The following is a 13,440-nucleotide window of genomic DNA, read 5'->3' as shown; positions in this document are numbered from 1 at the left end:
AAGGGAAAAACAAACGTAGCATTTCAGTCAAAGAAGGGAGGGCAAGGCCAGAAAGACATTTAAACGGAATAACTACTTTAAAATCAATGCAGCATCGTCTGGATAATCAATATAATGAATGATGAATAGGCAGAGCTGTCATTACTGAAAGTACAAGTAGTGAGGATGATAGCAGAAGCAATTTAGGAGATATGAACATGAGGACAGGATGGAGAAAACTACTGTAGTGTCAAAGACAAAAGCACCCTGCTATGCAGCCTAGCATCTCCAAGTTAAAAAATGTATTAAACAGATGAAAAAGCCCTTTTATATTCTCAGTGCTATTGGTCCCAAATGAGAAGTGAGAATCAGGCCCGCCAGGATCATGTAACAGGATTATCAAACTATATTGGAAGATGCGCAAGGCATCAAGATAAAATAAATGCTTGAAATCCTATTGCAGACCTAATACATTGCAAATATGTTTAAACTAAGCTGTATGCTACATCCTGTAGATGGAAAAGTAAAGTAAAAGCAGCACTTTCCCATTACAGGATGTTCCACGGGGAGTAGCTGATAGCTCCTGGCATTCTCTTTCACCATTATTTTTTGTAATTAATGGCAAATTTTGACCTTTCAAGCAGCTAACCTAATTCATAAAGGATGTCACTCCCTAATTAGTGGAGACATCACATTCTCAACCTCAAACAAGGCATGAAGAGACAACCTAATGAGAATAAAGAGAACAAGTGGATCTAGAGATGATTGAATAAGTTGAAGAGGGTGCTGCCATCTGGAACTGAAGTGATACATTCTCTATTGTTTAAAACAAAATTAACGTCTTGGGAAAGAAAGTGAATGGATGCATAGAGCACAAATAGCATAGGGGTATGTCCAGATTTCAGGTCAACTTGTGTGCAGTTTAGCCAAGTAATCTGCTACCCGATGAGACTAAAAAGCTGCAGAAAGGCAAAAAAAAAGAAGAAAAAAACCTACCATGATAGGCCAAAATGTGTTGTCAGAACACGTAAGACGGGTTGCATAAATAGATGAGCCTCAGCTGAACTTAGGAGGCCGTATTATAGCCAGGCACTCGCAACAAACACATAAAGTGAAATAAGAATAACTTAAGATTTTCAGAACTGCAAGCAAACACAATGCATAAGAAAGTAAGAATTCATTTACACAGGCAAATATGCACACGAACAGTGAAATCAGGCAGACATCTCTGCACAAAATCTGGGCTTTAATATATGCTCAGCCTGCATCTGGAATTTTCACTGAGAAAGGAGAGGTCTATGCAATTATAATATGGTTTCATAACTTCCATAATAGAGTAAAACAGCACTAAAGTTTAAACTTCAAAGATTTTGCTGCAGAGTTGAACTAAGGCAGACAGGCCATTAATGCAGCTGAAGAAGCAGAATGTACAACGGATAGTACTTAATATTCAACCAGACTGAGAACTGGAAGAATGCACCAAGGGAATACATTGCTCGGGAATATCAGCAACAGAAGCCAGTCCCACCATGGGTCGTGTGGCCCAGAGACTTCTTCTTGGGAAATGCTGTGCTGTGAATTTTGCTAGCAGATATTTGCATTTGCTGTAGCCTTGCAAGACTGGATGATGATAGGAGTGTGGACAGAGCCAAAGTTCACTTAATGAAATTAAGGCCATCAGAGAATTTGGTCTGTAGTCTACAATGACACACTATGTGGGCTGTGCCCAGGGTATTTTGTACAGTACGCTACAGCTCCACAGCGAGTTCATGCACGCACACACGCAATGTGAGCACATGTGACTGAAAGGACACAACACCAGACTCTTGATTTTTTTTTTTTGCATCCTGGGAAAGGATGAATAAAAAGCTCATTTATTCTGGTTAGCATGAACCTCCACAGTTTTTCACTGCCATCAATTTTCCCTCTCTTCTTTTGAATAACATGCCTTTATTAGATTTTCCCCAAATGTTTTGCAGTATATTATTTGTGGTTGCTTGGTAAAAGAGAGCAGTGCATGGACTATTGCACTGTTATAATTCACTTCCAGTCTCAGAAGATTAATTCAGCCAGTTTTATTTTGTTTTATATGCGGCTTACCATTTCCTTTGGAAGAGAAAACATCAACAGCTTTGGATATGGGATTTTATTTTATTGCATTGAGATTGGGTCTGGTTATTTCCATACAGAAAGTTAAGAAAATCAATGATTTCAAAACTACTCAAATTGATGCAAAATGGAAAAGCGACTCCAGAAGGGCGTTTTCTTATCTCAAAATGGTGCTTTGAGAACAAAAGACCTCCAAAGAGGATATCCATGTGTGGGTGGAGAGGGGTGAATTGGACAAAGCTATTTTTATAGCTTACCAAATGCAAGGATGAAGTGCACGTCTATACAAAATCAATGGAAGGAGGTTATAATCAGCTGTACAATAGGCTGTATGATGAACTCCGAAGTAATGCTTCCAAACCACGATAGACTGAAACTCCCACCCACAGGTTGAATCAACTTCTGGTAAGAACAAAAAGAGATTGTTTAAAAATGAAATCCCTTTAAGGACTATAATACTTTTACTGTACTTTTCCATGCTGTCTTGGTTCTGGTGCTATTAGGAAGACAGTACACATAGGAAAACACTCTTTTCTGCACGGTAGCCCTCTCCAAGAATTCACTGTATTGCCTACTATTTTCATACTACTGCATGGCATTTGATCTTGAATGGAAATAGTGACAAATGTGAATAAATACAGTAGTAGGGAGAACAGCAGGTCCTTTTTTCCGCTGTTTCACCTTGAAATTTCACACATTTTAGGTCTTACCGTTGGGAACAGCTTGCAATTTTTAGAAAGTTGAGTCAACTTTGCCCAAACATTACCACAATAATAGCTTACAATTTTGAGAGTCAAGGGAGATGCTAATATGTTTCATACACTTCCTCAGCATATTTCTGCATACGACTATTTATCCACATACTGATCACAAACACGCATGCTCACCGTACAAACACACTTGGACATACTTTATCAAGACCAAATCACTCTTTGCCTAAAAATTAGAGCCTGAGTGGATGCAAACCAGCCTAATTCCACTGAAATCAGTAGAGATACTTTAGTTTATCGCTGATTAAGGTATCTGGCCACATAGGAATACATATACACATTCTTGTTATACTCACCATATTGCACAACTGAATTATTAAGAATGCCTTAAAACAGTTGCATAATGTTTTGAATGCCAGAGTATAGCATCTTTTTATAGCTATTTATTTACTAAGGTCCTGAGCTGACAAAGCACTGATGGACTCGCTTGATTTTTTTAATACATAGGTAAGTCCATTCAACGAAGCATTTTAGTATGTCCCCATCCTATTACTTTAATGAAGAATTAGGCTCATGTTTGAACGCCTTCATGAATCAGGACCGTAAGTAAATACAGAATCATACAATCAATTTACCTCCAAGCTCATAAACGAATCTCAAGCTAAATTAATTACTATTAATATTTTGTGTTATTATTTAGTTAACTTTTAAATGAATATAGATGAAATGTTTTATTGATTTACTTCAAGGTGCTCTGGTAATGGTTCAGACTGAAATGGGAAGGAAGTAGCTTTCACTTATCCCTGTCAGTATTTTAAAATGCCAACGGGAGCTGTATTCAATGACTCCAGGACTTCACCGCCGTTTTCATTCCCTCCCTCGCTACAACAGTTTTGTCACTCGACAATACCCTCCCTCGTCGTTCACCTGCAAAGACAACCGGCGGGATGTTGAGCATCTCTTTATTAATTGTAATATCAGGTGAGTAGAGGGGAAGAGCCAGGAATTCGGCATCTCAGTTCCACGTATGAATTTACCTACAAATGCAACTCTGTGCCTTGAAGGATTAATTTCACAAGCCTTAAATTGAAGTTTAATTTGAAAACTAATTCAGCCCCACAATTGGCTTTCTGTTCAAATCACTGAGGCTAAAGATTTAAATTCTTAATATTCAGACGACTCTCAAGTATCTGGCCCCATTTGTGCATTAGCCCATGGTGCTAATCTCTAAAGGAATCTCTGCTGACATAGAAATAAAACAAATACACAAACAAGTGAGACTTTAATAGAATAATCTGTTTTAAAGTCTCTGGTATTACATATAATAGTGGGGTTTTTTAATAAGATTTCTTTAACTCAATTTGCCACATGTAGGTTTTGCTCCCTTCTCTTTAATTTTTAGGTAATATTCGTAACAAGAATGCTAGCAGAGTTGTGTGAAGTTAGGGGAAGGCAGTGAGTTTTAAATTACAACATTTTCAACTAGTAATGTTTCTTTCCTTTGGAGGTTGCTTGCTCTCAGGTACTTCATTTAGGGGCAAGAAATTGGCGTCAACTCCGGTCTTTGCCTTAACGATGCCTTCAAGAATTAAATGAAGCAAGCAGGGGTGCAGCAGGGTGAAATCTTGAGCTATCAGAAGCCACTCCGAATTGAGGCACTGAGTTCAAAGCTTTCACCCCAAGATAGATGGAAGAGTGGGTTAAAATGCCTTGTTACAAATTTTCTCAAGGGAGGATTTTCCACCGGAAAGTGCTGATTTATTAAAAGCCAAGTGTTTTGCAGAGATGTGCCAGTTTGGATGAAATTTCATTAACAAAAAAAAAATCAAGCAAAGCTCCAAGAAAGGTCAACATGCAATTTTGGCCCCGCTTCTCCCCTTTTTTTGTTTTTTGAAAGGAACCTTTTGCTTTTTCACCTTGAAAAGACTTTTGGCTTCAACTTCCTAAAATGCATGTGGCGTCAAATAGAAAGGGTTGAAACTGGAACAAAAGATTTGACCTTATGGAAACACATGGATTCCCCCAAATACATGTATTTCTAGGAATCTGCGCAAGGGGAACTTTGATGCCTTTTGGTTTTTGTTCTGCATTTGAATGGGAAAGAACTGAAATTGGAAAATGTCTCAGAAACTAGAAAATCATATTCCACCTGGCTCTCCTCCCACAGGATGATCTTGGCTTGCTACAAGCACAGCTGTAGTGATGCAGTAGCACAAGTTCATGTCAGGCGGTAATTGGTGAAGCACAAGTGGGGGGAAAGCAGTACTTTCTGCTATCGCCCACTACAGCTAACAAGGCTTGGTTACCAGAAATCAGCTTTGACAGGACAACAGCATTCCTGCATCATGTACTGCATTCAGAAAGGAAGCTGGGGTATCCATCCTGCTTTATCGGCTCTTGCAAGGAAAGTTCTCCAGTTATGAGAACTTTGCTGATTAAGGCTGCCAGAGGGACCAGGGGAATTTCGGCTCTCACTTGCAGCTGCATTTTTAAATCTTAGCTGTGTTCTTCCTATAGAGGCAAAGTTCAAAGAAGCAGAACATTATTCAATACCAGTAAAACATGGCCTTTTAAGATACACTTTCAAATAGTGGTACATTAAATCAAGACAACTAAGGGAGGGGAAAAAAGCTGGACCCATCAGTAAAAGAGAGTCATACATCACTATTCATGTTCTGCATTTGTTTGGAAGGGCCCGCATTTTAAAAACGAAATGGTCCACTGGCGCCACCTTAGACTAAATAAACCTGACAGCGCTAGGAAGAATGCATTCCTGAGAGCACATAAAAAGGGAAAAGAGATATAATTCAATCTATTGTATGCTTCGACGCTGTGCAAGAGCCACATTACGACACCTAGAGTCACTGTGAGCGGTACCTTATTCCATAAGGATGAGTTTCATTGATTTCAATCAGACTAAATTCACGGCACGAGGAACTATTCACCTGAAGGAGATCAGACTCTCACTTCACAACAACAGCCCTTAATTAAAAATACATGAAGCTGAGGTCTGCATTCCTGTCGAGGTTTGATTCCCAGGGTGACTTACACAGCTCAGAGAGCGTGTTTGTTGGGACCCCCGATCGGCCTCTTGGGTTCATTACGGCCCTCTCACCCAGGAGGAGATCGGACCACCTTTGAACAATTCTCTGCACCTTCCTGCGCCGATTCTCCTGGCTCACGCCATGTGAAACGCACAGCCACAATGGTTGCGGGAGACTATTTTTTCTCTCTGCAGGAGGTGCATCTGTTTTCAATTTGGGATGCTCGAGATGTCCGGGTAGAGCAAACTGGCCGTATCACATGCAGCATAGCATCGCCCATGTTCATCCACTTGTCTGCATTCCCGTGACCTCGAATCACGGTGGCGTCTTTTGACGCACCATTCTGCGGCCTGTATTTTGACGGGACTTCTCTCTACTCATTGCACAGGCCAAGCAGGCTTTGCAGGTCCAGGGCTCTGCCCGCCATAGGGAACGCTCTTTCTTGCTAAACTCAGGGGGGCAGGAAGGAAGCCCAGTGCTTGCTCCTTACCAGATGGAGCTGGTTTGTGCCCGAGACGAGAGCATGCTGCATTTAAGCAATTCTTGTGCTGCTCCTTCTCGAGGCAAAACTGCTCTTGGAGCAACCCCTGGGTTACTGCTTCTCTCTGCTTCTTTCTCAGCAATGTGCTGTAATGGCACAGGAGAGCACTTTGTTGTTCACTTCAAAGGTGATCTGCTCTATTGATCCTGTTAATCAGTCTTACTGGGGCTTTCCCCTATATGCCAAGGTCATTGTGCACTGCTCAGCGGTGTATATTTGATGATCTTACTCTGGGAGATTTACATGGGCTAGATCTTGAGCTCCTGACTGTTTTTATCTGGGAAAAACTCCTACTGACTTCAAAGGAACTTTGGCTGATTATAGTGGTTGCCATTAAAGTCAGCATTTACTGCATATAGTCGAGTGACTTTCTAATCCGTGCAGATGAAAATATCGGTGGCATTCCACATCCTGCAGTAACTAAGTAAATATTGGCTTTTCAATAATGACCCCGTATGTGGGCATAAGGATGGTACAAGAAACAGCAATTGTGTAGGAGTCAGGGAAGAATTTTCCAAGTCCTGAGGCAAAGCTCAATGGTGCTGAAAAGGGCCTTTTCTACGAAATGAGTGCTGATCTATTCCATCTCATAAGACTTACTTAGCCTACCTGAAGCAAAACTGTCTAATATATGTACTGTGCTGGTGAATCAATACTGAACACATTTTGCCATGCCTTTCCTGTAAGAATACATACCATACCTTTCATTTGTTGATCATCGTGCTGAATAATTATGAATCCTGCCTGCAGTTTTTTTGCCTCGTTCTACGAAGCCTTAGTGCAGTACCTCTGATGACTGTAATTTCCTGATTTAACTTGAATTAAGGAGGATGCTTCCATATCTCTGGGAGCTTCATCTTTAGCTAAATAAGCTGTGTACTTCATTTTGGCTACATTTGCCTCCCTCCAAAACAGCGGCATATTAATTTACAGAACGTGACAAGTGCACTGGAAATACAAACTAACTGTATAACCTCTCTATTATTTTCTCAAAGACACAAGATTATAATTATTGCCAGGTACACGGAATAAGGGCCTCAGATATCCATGTTCCCAGGAGAGTCTACAAAGGCAAGGAATAGAAATTCAATACTAATATAAACCTTTAAAAGAATACCGATTAAACAAGAAAGGGGGAAAAACAAATACATCAAAGGCAAATGTAATTGCTTTTGAATAAAACAGATTGCTTTCTACCTATCTGCCTTAAAGGCAGGCGCTGTAGTCTGGGATGTAGAATACCAAAAACGACTGGTATAAGCAGAGGCACAAGTATTTTGTAGTCAAAGGTATCCTATTCTCATTTAATAGCTTAAAGGCTTATCTGGATTTCAGACAAGAAGAGGTTGCAATTTACTGCTTCTATCATCCTAATGAGCAGGGCTAGTTTAACATTTGGGAACACTTTCAATATTGATTTGTTTTAGAATAAGATGTAGGAAATTTGATTTGTTATGGAAATGCCGTGCATCAATCTGCACCCCAGACCTTGATAACTTGCCTGTGGAAGTCTCAGCATGGCCTTAATATAACAGGGGGGTGGAAAAAACTGTCTCTGGAAGAAAGGATCATTAGAAGGATCAATTCAATGTCTTCACATGCCAGCTCCGACGAGCCGACTCCGGTTCAGGACTTTGAAGTCTGGCGCATCTCTACCCAGAACACACCAGGAGAGAAACTGTGTTGTGTGTTTTCCTCCAGAAATAATGTCATACTTTGTCCCCACGACATGTCACTGCTACAGCCCATTCCTCACAATTCTGAAAGACAATCAATCAGGATTGCAATTCACCTTGTTAAAAATAGTGGCCTCTGGAGATTTTTCTATGACAACTACCTCAGGCAGCAGAGAAGTCATGATAAATGTTTGCTGACACCAACCCAAATGTCATGTGATGTTTAACCCCTCTACCTGGTAAACAACTGAAGATAAATTTATCCTAGCCACAAAAAAAAAAGCAAAAAAAAAAAAGCTTGTTAAGACTTTAGGAAGTTTAAATTTTACAGCATTTACCTAAAGATACCAACAACAGTTTTTACAATACAGTCTCACTCTTTAATTAAATAATAAATGCAGCCATGTTAATTATATTCAGCACAAACAAAGGCAGATCCCTTACCGTAACGGTAAACTGGCCACTTATCTACGCCTAAATAATAAATCAACACGCTTTTTGGAATGAGAATCTTAAAAAGAATATTTTTTTCCAAAAACACAAATGTGCTGAAATGTAAGTCATTACCTGAATTTTATGTATAAATTAGGCACCCCAGCATTTAGATATTTTGAAAATCTGGCTTTAGGTTTTTGCCTAATTCATGCCAAGGGAAAAAAACACAAAACTGACTGTCAGGCTAAGGACAGACATTATGCAAACTGGTTTAAGTGAAGAAAACTGGTTTAAACCTGTAACAGAACAGTGCACCTAAATCGGTTTGAAAATGGCTGCAACTGGTTTGAGAGAAACCTGTTTGACCGTAGCATCAGACTTAACTGATTTGGGTTAAACCGGTTTATGCAATGTCTGTCCCAGACCCCTTCCCGGTTTAAGTTAAACCAGACTCCCCCAGCATCCCAGCATGCTCTCTGGGCTGAGCAGGGCTCTCTGCTCCATGGCAGGGCTGGCTGGCCCCTCCCCTGAACTGAATCAATTCAGGTACAGCCTTTTTGAGCGTCTATCACTGAGAAAGACTCAATAGGCATCTTCCAGTGCACTACAATGGATCAGGGCCAAAATGAGTTTCATAGATTTCATAGACATTAGGGCTGGAAGATCATCAAGTCCACCCCCCCGCCCCAAAGGGCAGGAAGTCAGCTGGGGTCATAGGATCCCAGCAAGATAAGCATCCAATTTGCTCTTGAAAGTTTCTTCTCATCCTGGGATAGATTTTGTTGGAGTCAAGATGGATGCTAAATACTGAATTTTCAAAGGACTGTGTTAGATGGCAATCAGATAAAGTGTTTTGAGCACTGTGCCAAAAACAGAGATCATCGCAGGGTTTCCTTCTGTAACAGGATTTGGTAAAAGTGTACCTACTCTTGTAGGACACTGTAAATACAGCAAAGGTGAGGGACAAAGTACTAGGACTTAAGTTTCAAAACATCAGCAGTTGCATTTGCAAATAAAACTTCCAAACATTCAAGACAAACTGAATCCAATTCTGCCCCTCTTCTCTTTCAAAGTATCTGCCAGCTAAGCTAAATCATTCCAATTTTCTATAGCAGTTAATAAAAAAAAAGAAAGAAAAGCAAAATGAAGAAGAGAAATCCCCCAGATCCCTCAATGTTAATACGACTTATTGAACAGGTGGTCAAAGCAACCAAATCAGGTTTATATTTGAAGACTTGTGGCAACTCTAAGAACTTTCCCAACTCTACCTGGTTTAGATCCTTCATCAACAGATCCATTATAGACTTGGTTTATAAACTCAGGTCTGTTGTCATTCATATCAATCACATAGATGTAGAGGTCGATGGGGTTCTCCACCTTGTTTCCATTCATATCAACTGCATGAGCCCTGAGCTGGAAATAAACACAACAGAAACATGTCATCAGCACAGTATGGTCTAAATGGAAGACAGTATTTTGCTAGTGTTGACTTCTAAGCTTATATCTTTATCACAAATTGTTCTCTCTAGATCAGGAGTGCTCAACCCCCAGCCCACAGGGCAGATCCAGCTTGCAGGGCTCCTCGAGGGTCCAGCAATTTGGCAGCAGGAGAGTGAAGGCAATTAATGTGGCCACTGCTACTCCACTGCCAAATTTTCAAGCTCTATGAGCCACATGACATGGCCCCATGAGTCAGATCTGGCTTGAATGTGCAGGGCTGGGGTAGTGGTCCCAATCCAGTATGATCCAGTAAGCATGGGCGAGGGGTCAGGGCTGTGGCAAGAGGTTCAATCCAACATGCAGAATCAGGGCTGCCGGTGCAATACAGCATGTGGGGCTGGATCAAGCCCCTAGAACAACCCCGTACTGTTCATCTGGCCCAAGGGGCCAAAAGTTTGGGCACCACTGCTCTCAATATTAGTATTCCCAGCAGAAAGCAGACATTTGTTTTTCGTCTAAGCTATGCAGGATACACATTATTTCACAACGGGACACAAGGCTAAAATAATTTAAAAATAAAAGTCAATAGAAACAATACCATTCTGGCTTAGAGACTTTGTTTTCTTTGCTGCTAACAGATCATTATATTTAAGTATGTTTTAAAATAAGACACTTAATGTAGCAATCTGCTCAGATTAAGTTTTGCCTGCTACTAACTGAAGTTAGGGCATGAGTTCATTTCTCTACGACCACCAGGGATTTAACGCAGAATCCCAAAGCACCCTGTGGCCACAAAACACATGTAGCAATTACAGACCAATGGGATCTTATAATTGTTGACAGTCTCATCTATTATTGGTATTGCTGCACTACCAGGCTCCATATAGGCACAAAACAAAGACTGCCCCTGCCCAACAGGAGATTTTTTTCAGAGGGCAGGGACCCTATATACAGTAAAGAATAAAACACCTTCCTCAGCCTTCACTACGACATCACTGATGCAATGTTACAATACCCAGCAGCGTACTGCTGAGTGCTCAGTTCAAAAGGCCCTGGGGCTCTACCTGATGAGGAACAACCATCAGAAATAATGCTGAAAAACCAAGAGCATCTGTTTGCAGGGTAAAAGGAACAGATCCAGCATGTCAAAATGAGTAATTAATAAAATAAAGCAATCAACAATAGTCTGCAACAATCAGTAATCAGGTGAGGGGGAAAAAAAAATGAAAAGCTTCCTCGTTACAAGGAACAGATGGCTTCCCTAAATGGGGTGCACGCAGAATGTATTTGATGATGTTGGCCAGGGAGGAAGGCGGACGATGGGAGTCTTGTCTGATCCGTGCTGGGCGACGGAGGGACATCTGGCTCTCCGAGAGCTCTGCAGATTGGTTTTGTCACCCCGCTCTTCATTTCAGCACTGCTGAACGTTGCTGACCTGCCACCGCGACATTAAAATCGGGGCCCGTGTTCAAACCCGGCGCTGAGTTCTGAAAGGCGGATGAATGAGGAATGAAAGCTCCAGATAAAAGTAGCTTGGTGAAAAAAAAACTGCTTAAAAAAATAAGGCTGCCACTTCAACACTGGATCAACAGGTAGGCTTACCTAACTGGCCCTTATTGCAGTCCTCACATTATACACCACCTGTTAGCATGCTCTTCCTTGCAAGACTGCTAATGTATAATGGCCTAGCTTTTCAGAGGTAATGAGCACTTCCAGTCCCTACTGACACCTTCAATTGGAGTTGTGGATGCTCAGCATTGCAAAAATTCAGACCCAATGTGCCAAAGAGAGTGTGCACAGCAAGTGAATGTGGTAATAGTCTTAGTACTGCCTTCTACTTTTTGCTTTTGCCATGCCTGCATTTGATGGGATTTCTACCTCTTCATGTAGGTTAAGAAGTCCGGGGCTTGACAAAAAGAGCTACGTTGTATTATGATAGGCTGGATTAACTTTTGAACTAGGGAAGAGAGCAAAGAGCCAGGAGAAATCTAACGGCAGGGGGGTGGAAAATGTAAAAAGAGGTTGAAAATTCCATTTTTTAAAAATACCCTGAAAAAGCAGGCTCCATGATTAATATAAAATGTGGCATTTGTATTTCATGACTCTTAATGCTCTTAATATCTGCATTTCATGCCTGCGTATAAACTGCTTTGACTTGTGTCAGTCGAGCTATCCTTCATCATGTCAGATGTAGCAATTCAATAACTTTACAAGTCAAAGGTCAGATTGTCTTTGAAAAAAAGTAATTCGGAGCTAAAATTAAAGTTATTATCTTCAAACTGAAGCCGTGCTGGGCTCCTTCTTGCTGTATTTCCAGGAGCGGAAATGGCTTCATTCAGAGATAAAGCAGAGTGTAAAGCCAATATCTTTCTCTTACAGATCTGACTCCCATCCCCCGAAACTTTTAATTACATTTGATAGCTCTTGTTTGAAATCTCCAGGAGTAAGTAATTTCTCACTGCTGCAAGTCTATCTTCTTGCCACACTCACCGAGGCAATGTACATATGCACAGGTTTTGCTCAAGAAAAAAAAATTCAATAAGTACGAGCAGCAATCTTGCTAAACCTGCAGTGTTAGCCCTGAGCTCTCTGGCTAACATCAACGTTAGATCCTCATGCCTGAATTATGAAGGGGAGAGCGGTGTTTGAAAGGAAGCACATCTGAACTGCGGCTTGTGCCTGGATGAACCGAATGGGATGTTTCCATTTACCAGGCACTCCTGAGCACAGCACAGCAGCAGCCTCGCTTTCTTGCTGGACTGTACTGATGGCTGAGAGCCCTTAAAAAGTTCTTCTCTCACCTCCTGGTCCAGCACTCGGTTATTTCCTTTTGGCCCAGTTTTTCTCCCTCGCTCCTTATTTCTTCTTTCCCTTGGTCTTTTATTTTTCCTTGTATTTTCTGGGTTTTCTTTTCTTGCCTTTTGGGGGGGGAGGTCTATGGTTTGGACTGCTCTCCTGTTCCCTCACAACAAGCTGTGGGGTTGGAGCTAGCACTATCATCACCCACAGCATGTTATTTCTCCCTGGGGAAGTTAAGCAGGGTTATAGAGAGCAGGGAGGATAACTCAAAGAACCCCCTGCTGCTTTGAGGACTGCTACGCAGAAGGACACCAGGGATAAGGCATTTCCTCTGTCTTGCAATGCTGCTCCTTGAACTAGTCTCGAGTCCTTACATTGGGAAATGCAGACATCCCACATTTTCCATGCTTTTTGACTGATTGATTTAGTAAGCATTTCTTAAGGTTGAGATTTTTATATTGAAGTTGGTGGAGAGCATGGTCTTGGCTGCAGGTTAGTGGAGAAATAAATAGGACCAGTGGAAAATGCTGTAATAAAACCATTTTTTAAATTGGATTCCTAAATGTGTTGACCAAAAGTCTAACTAGTAAGTCAACATTAGCTGGTGGAAGACGACACAGTTCCAATTTTACAACAGGCAAAGAGGGGCTTTGGTATCCTTTAAGAAATATTTTCAAAGTTATGACAATCTTCATTAAAAGACTTAG

At 41.0% G+C, this 13,440-nt stretch overlaps 1 protein-coding gene across 1 annotated transcript in view; it reads right to left on the bottom strand.

Moving 5' to 3' along the window:
* The window catches only part of CDH4 (cadherin 4), a 611,276-nt gene that overhangs the window by 116,668 nt on the left and 481,168 nt on the right, over window positions 1-13,440 (bottom strand). Inside the window, exon 6 of the mRNA XM_019548218.1 lies at window positions 9,763-9,907. Coding sequence (XP_019403763.1) covers window positions 9,763-9,907 — 145 coding nt within the window. The remainder of the gene's footprint in view (window positions 1-9,762; window positions 9,908-13,440) is intronic.

Source organism: Crocodylus porosus, unplaced genomic scaffold (genome assembly GCF_001723895.1).
Source record: "Crocodylus porosus isolate Cpor-Errol unplaced genomic scaffold, CroPor_comp1, whole genome shotgun sequence".
In the NCBI taxonomy this organism is placed as follows: Eukaryota; Metazoa; Chordata; order Crocodylia; family Crocodylidae; genus Crocodylus; species Crocodylus porosus.
The sequence above is the reverse complement of the archived record's forward strand: the minus strand, read 5'-3'. Positions and strand labels throughout refer to the sequence as shown.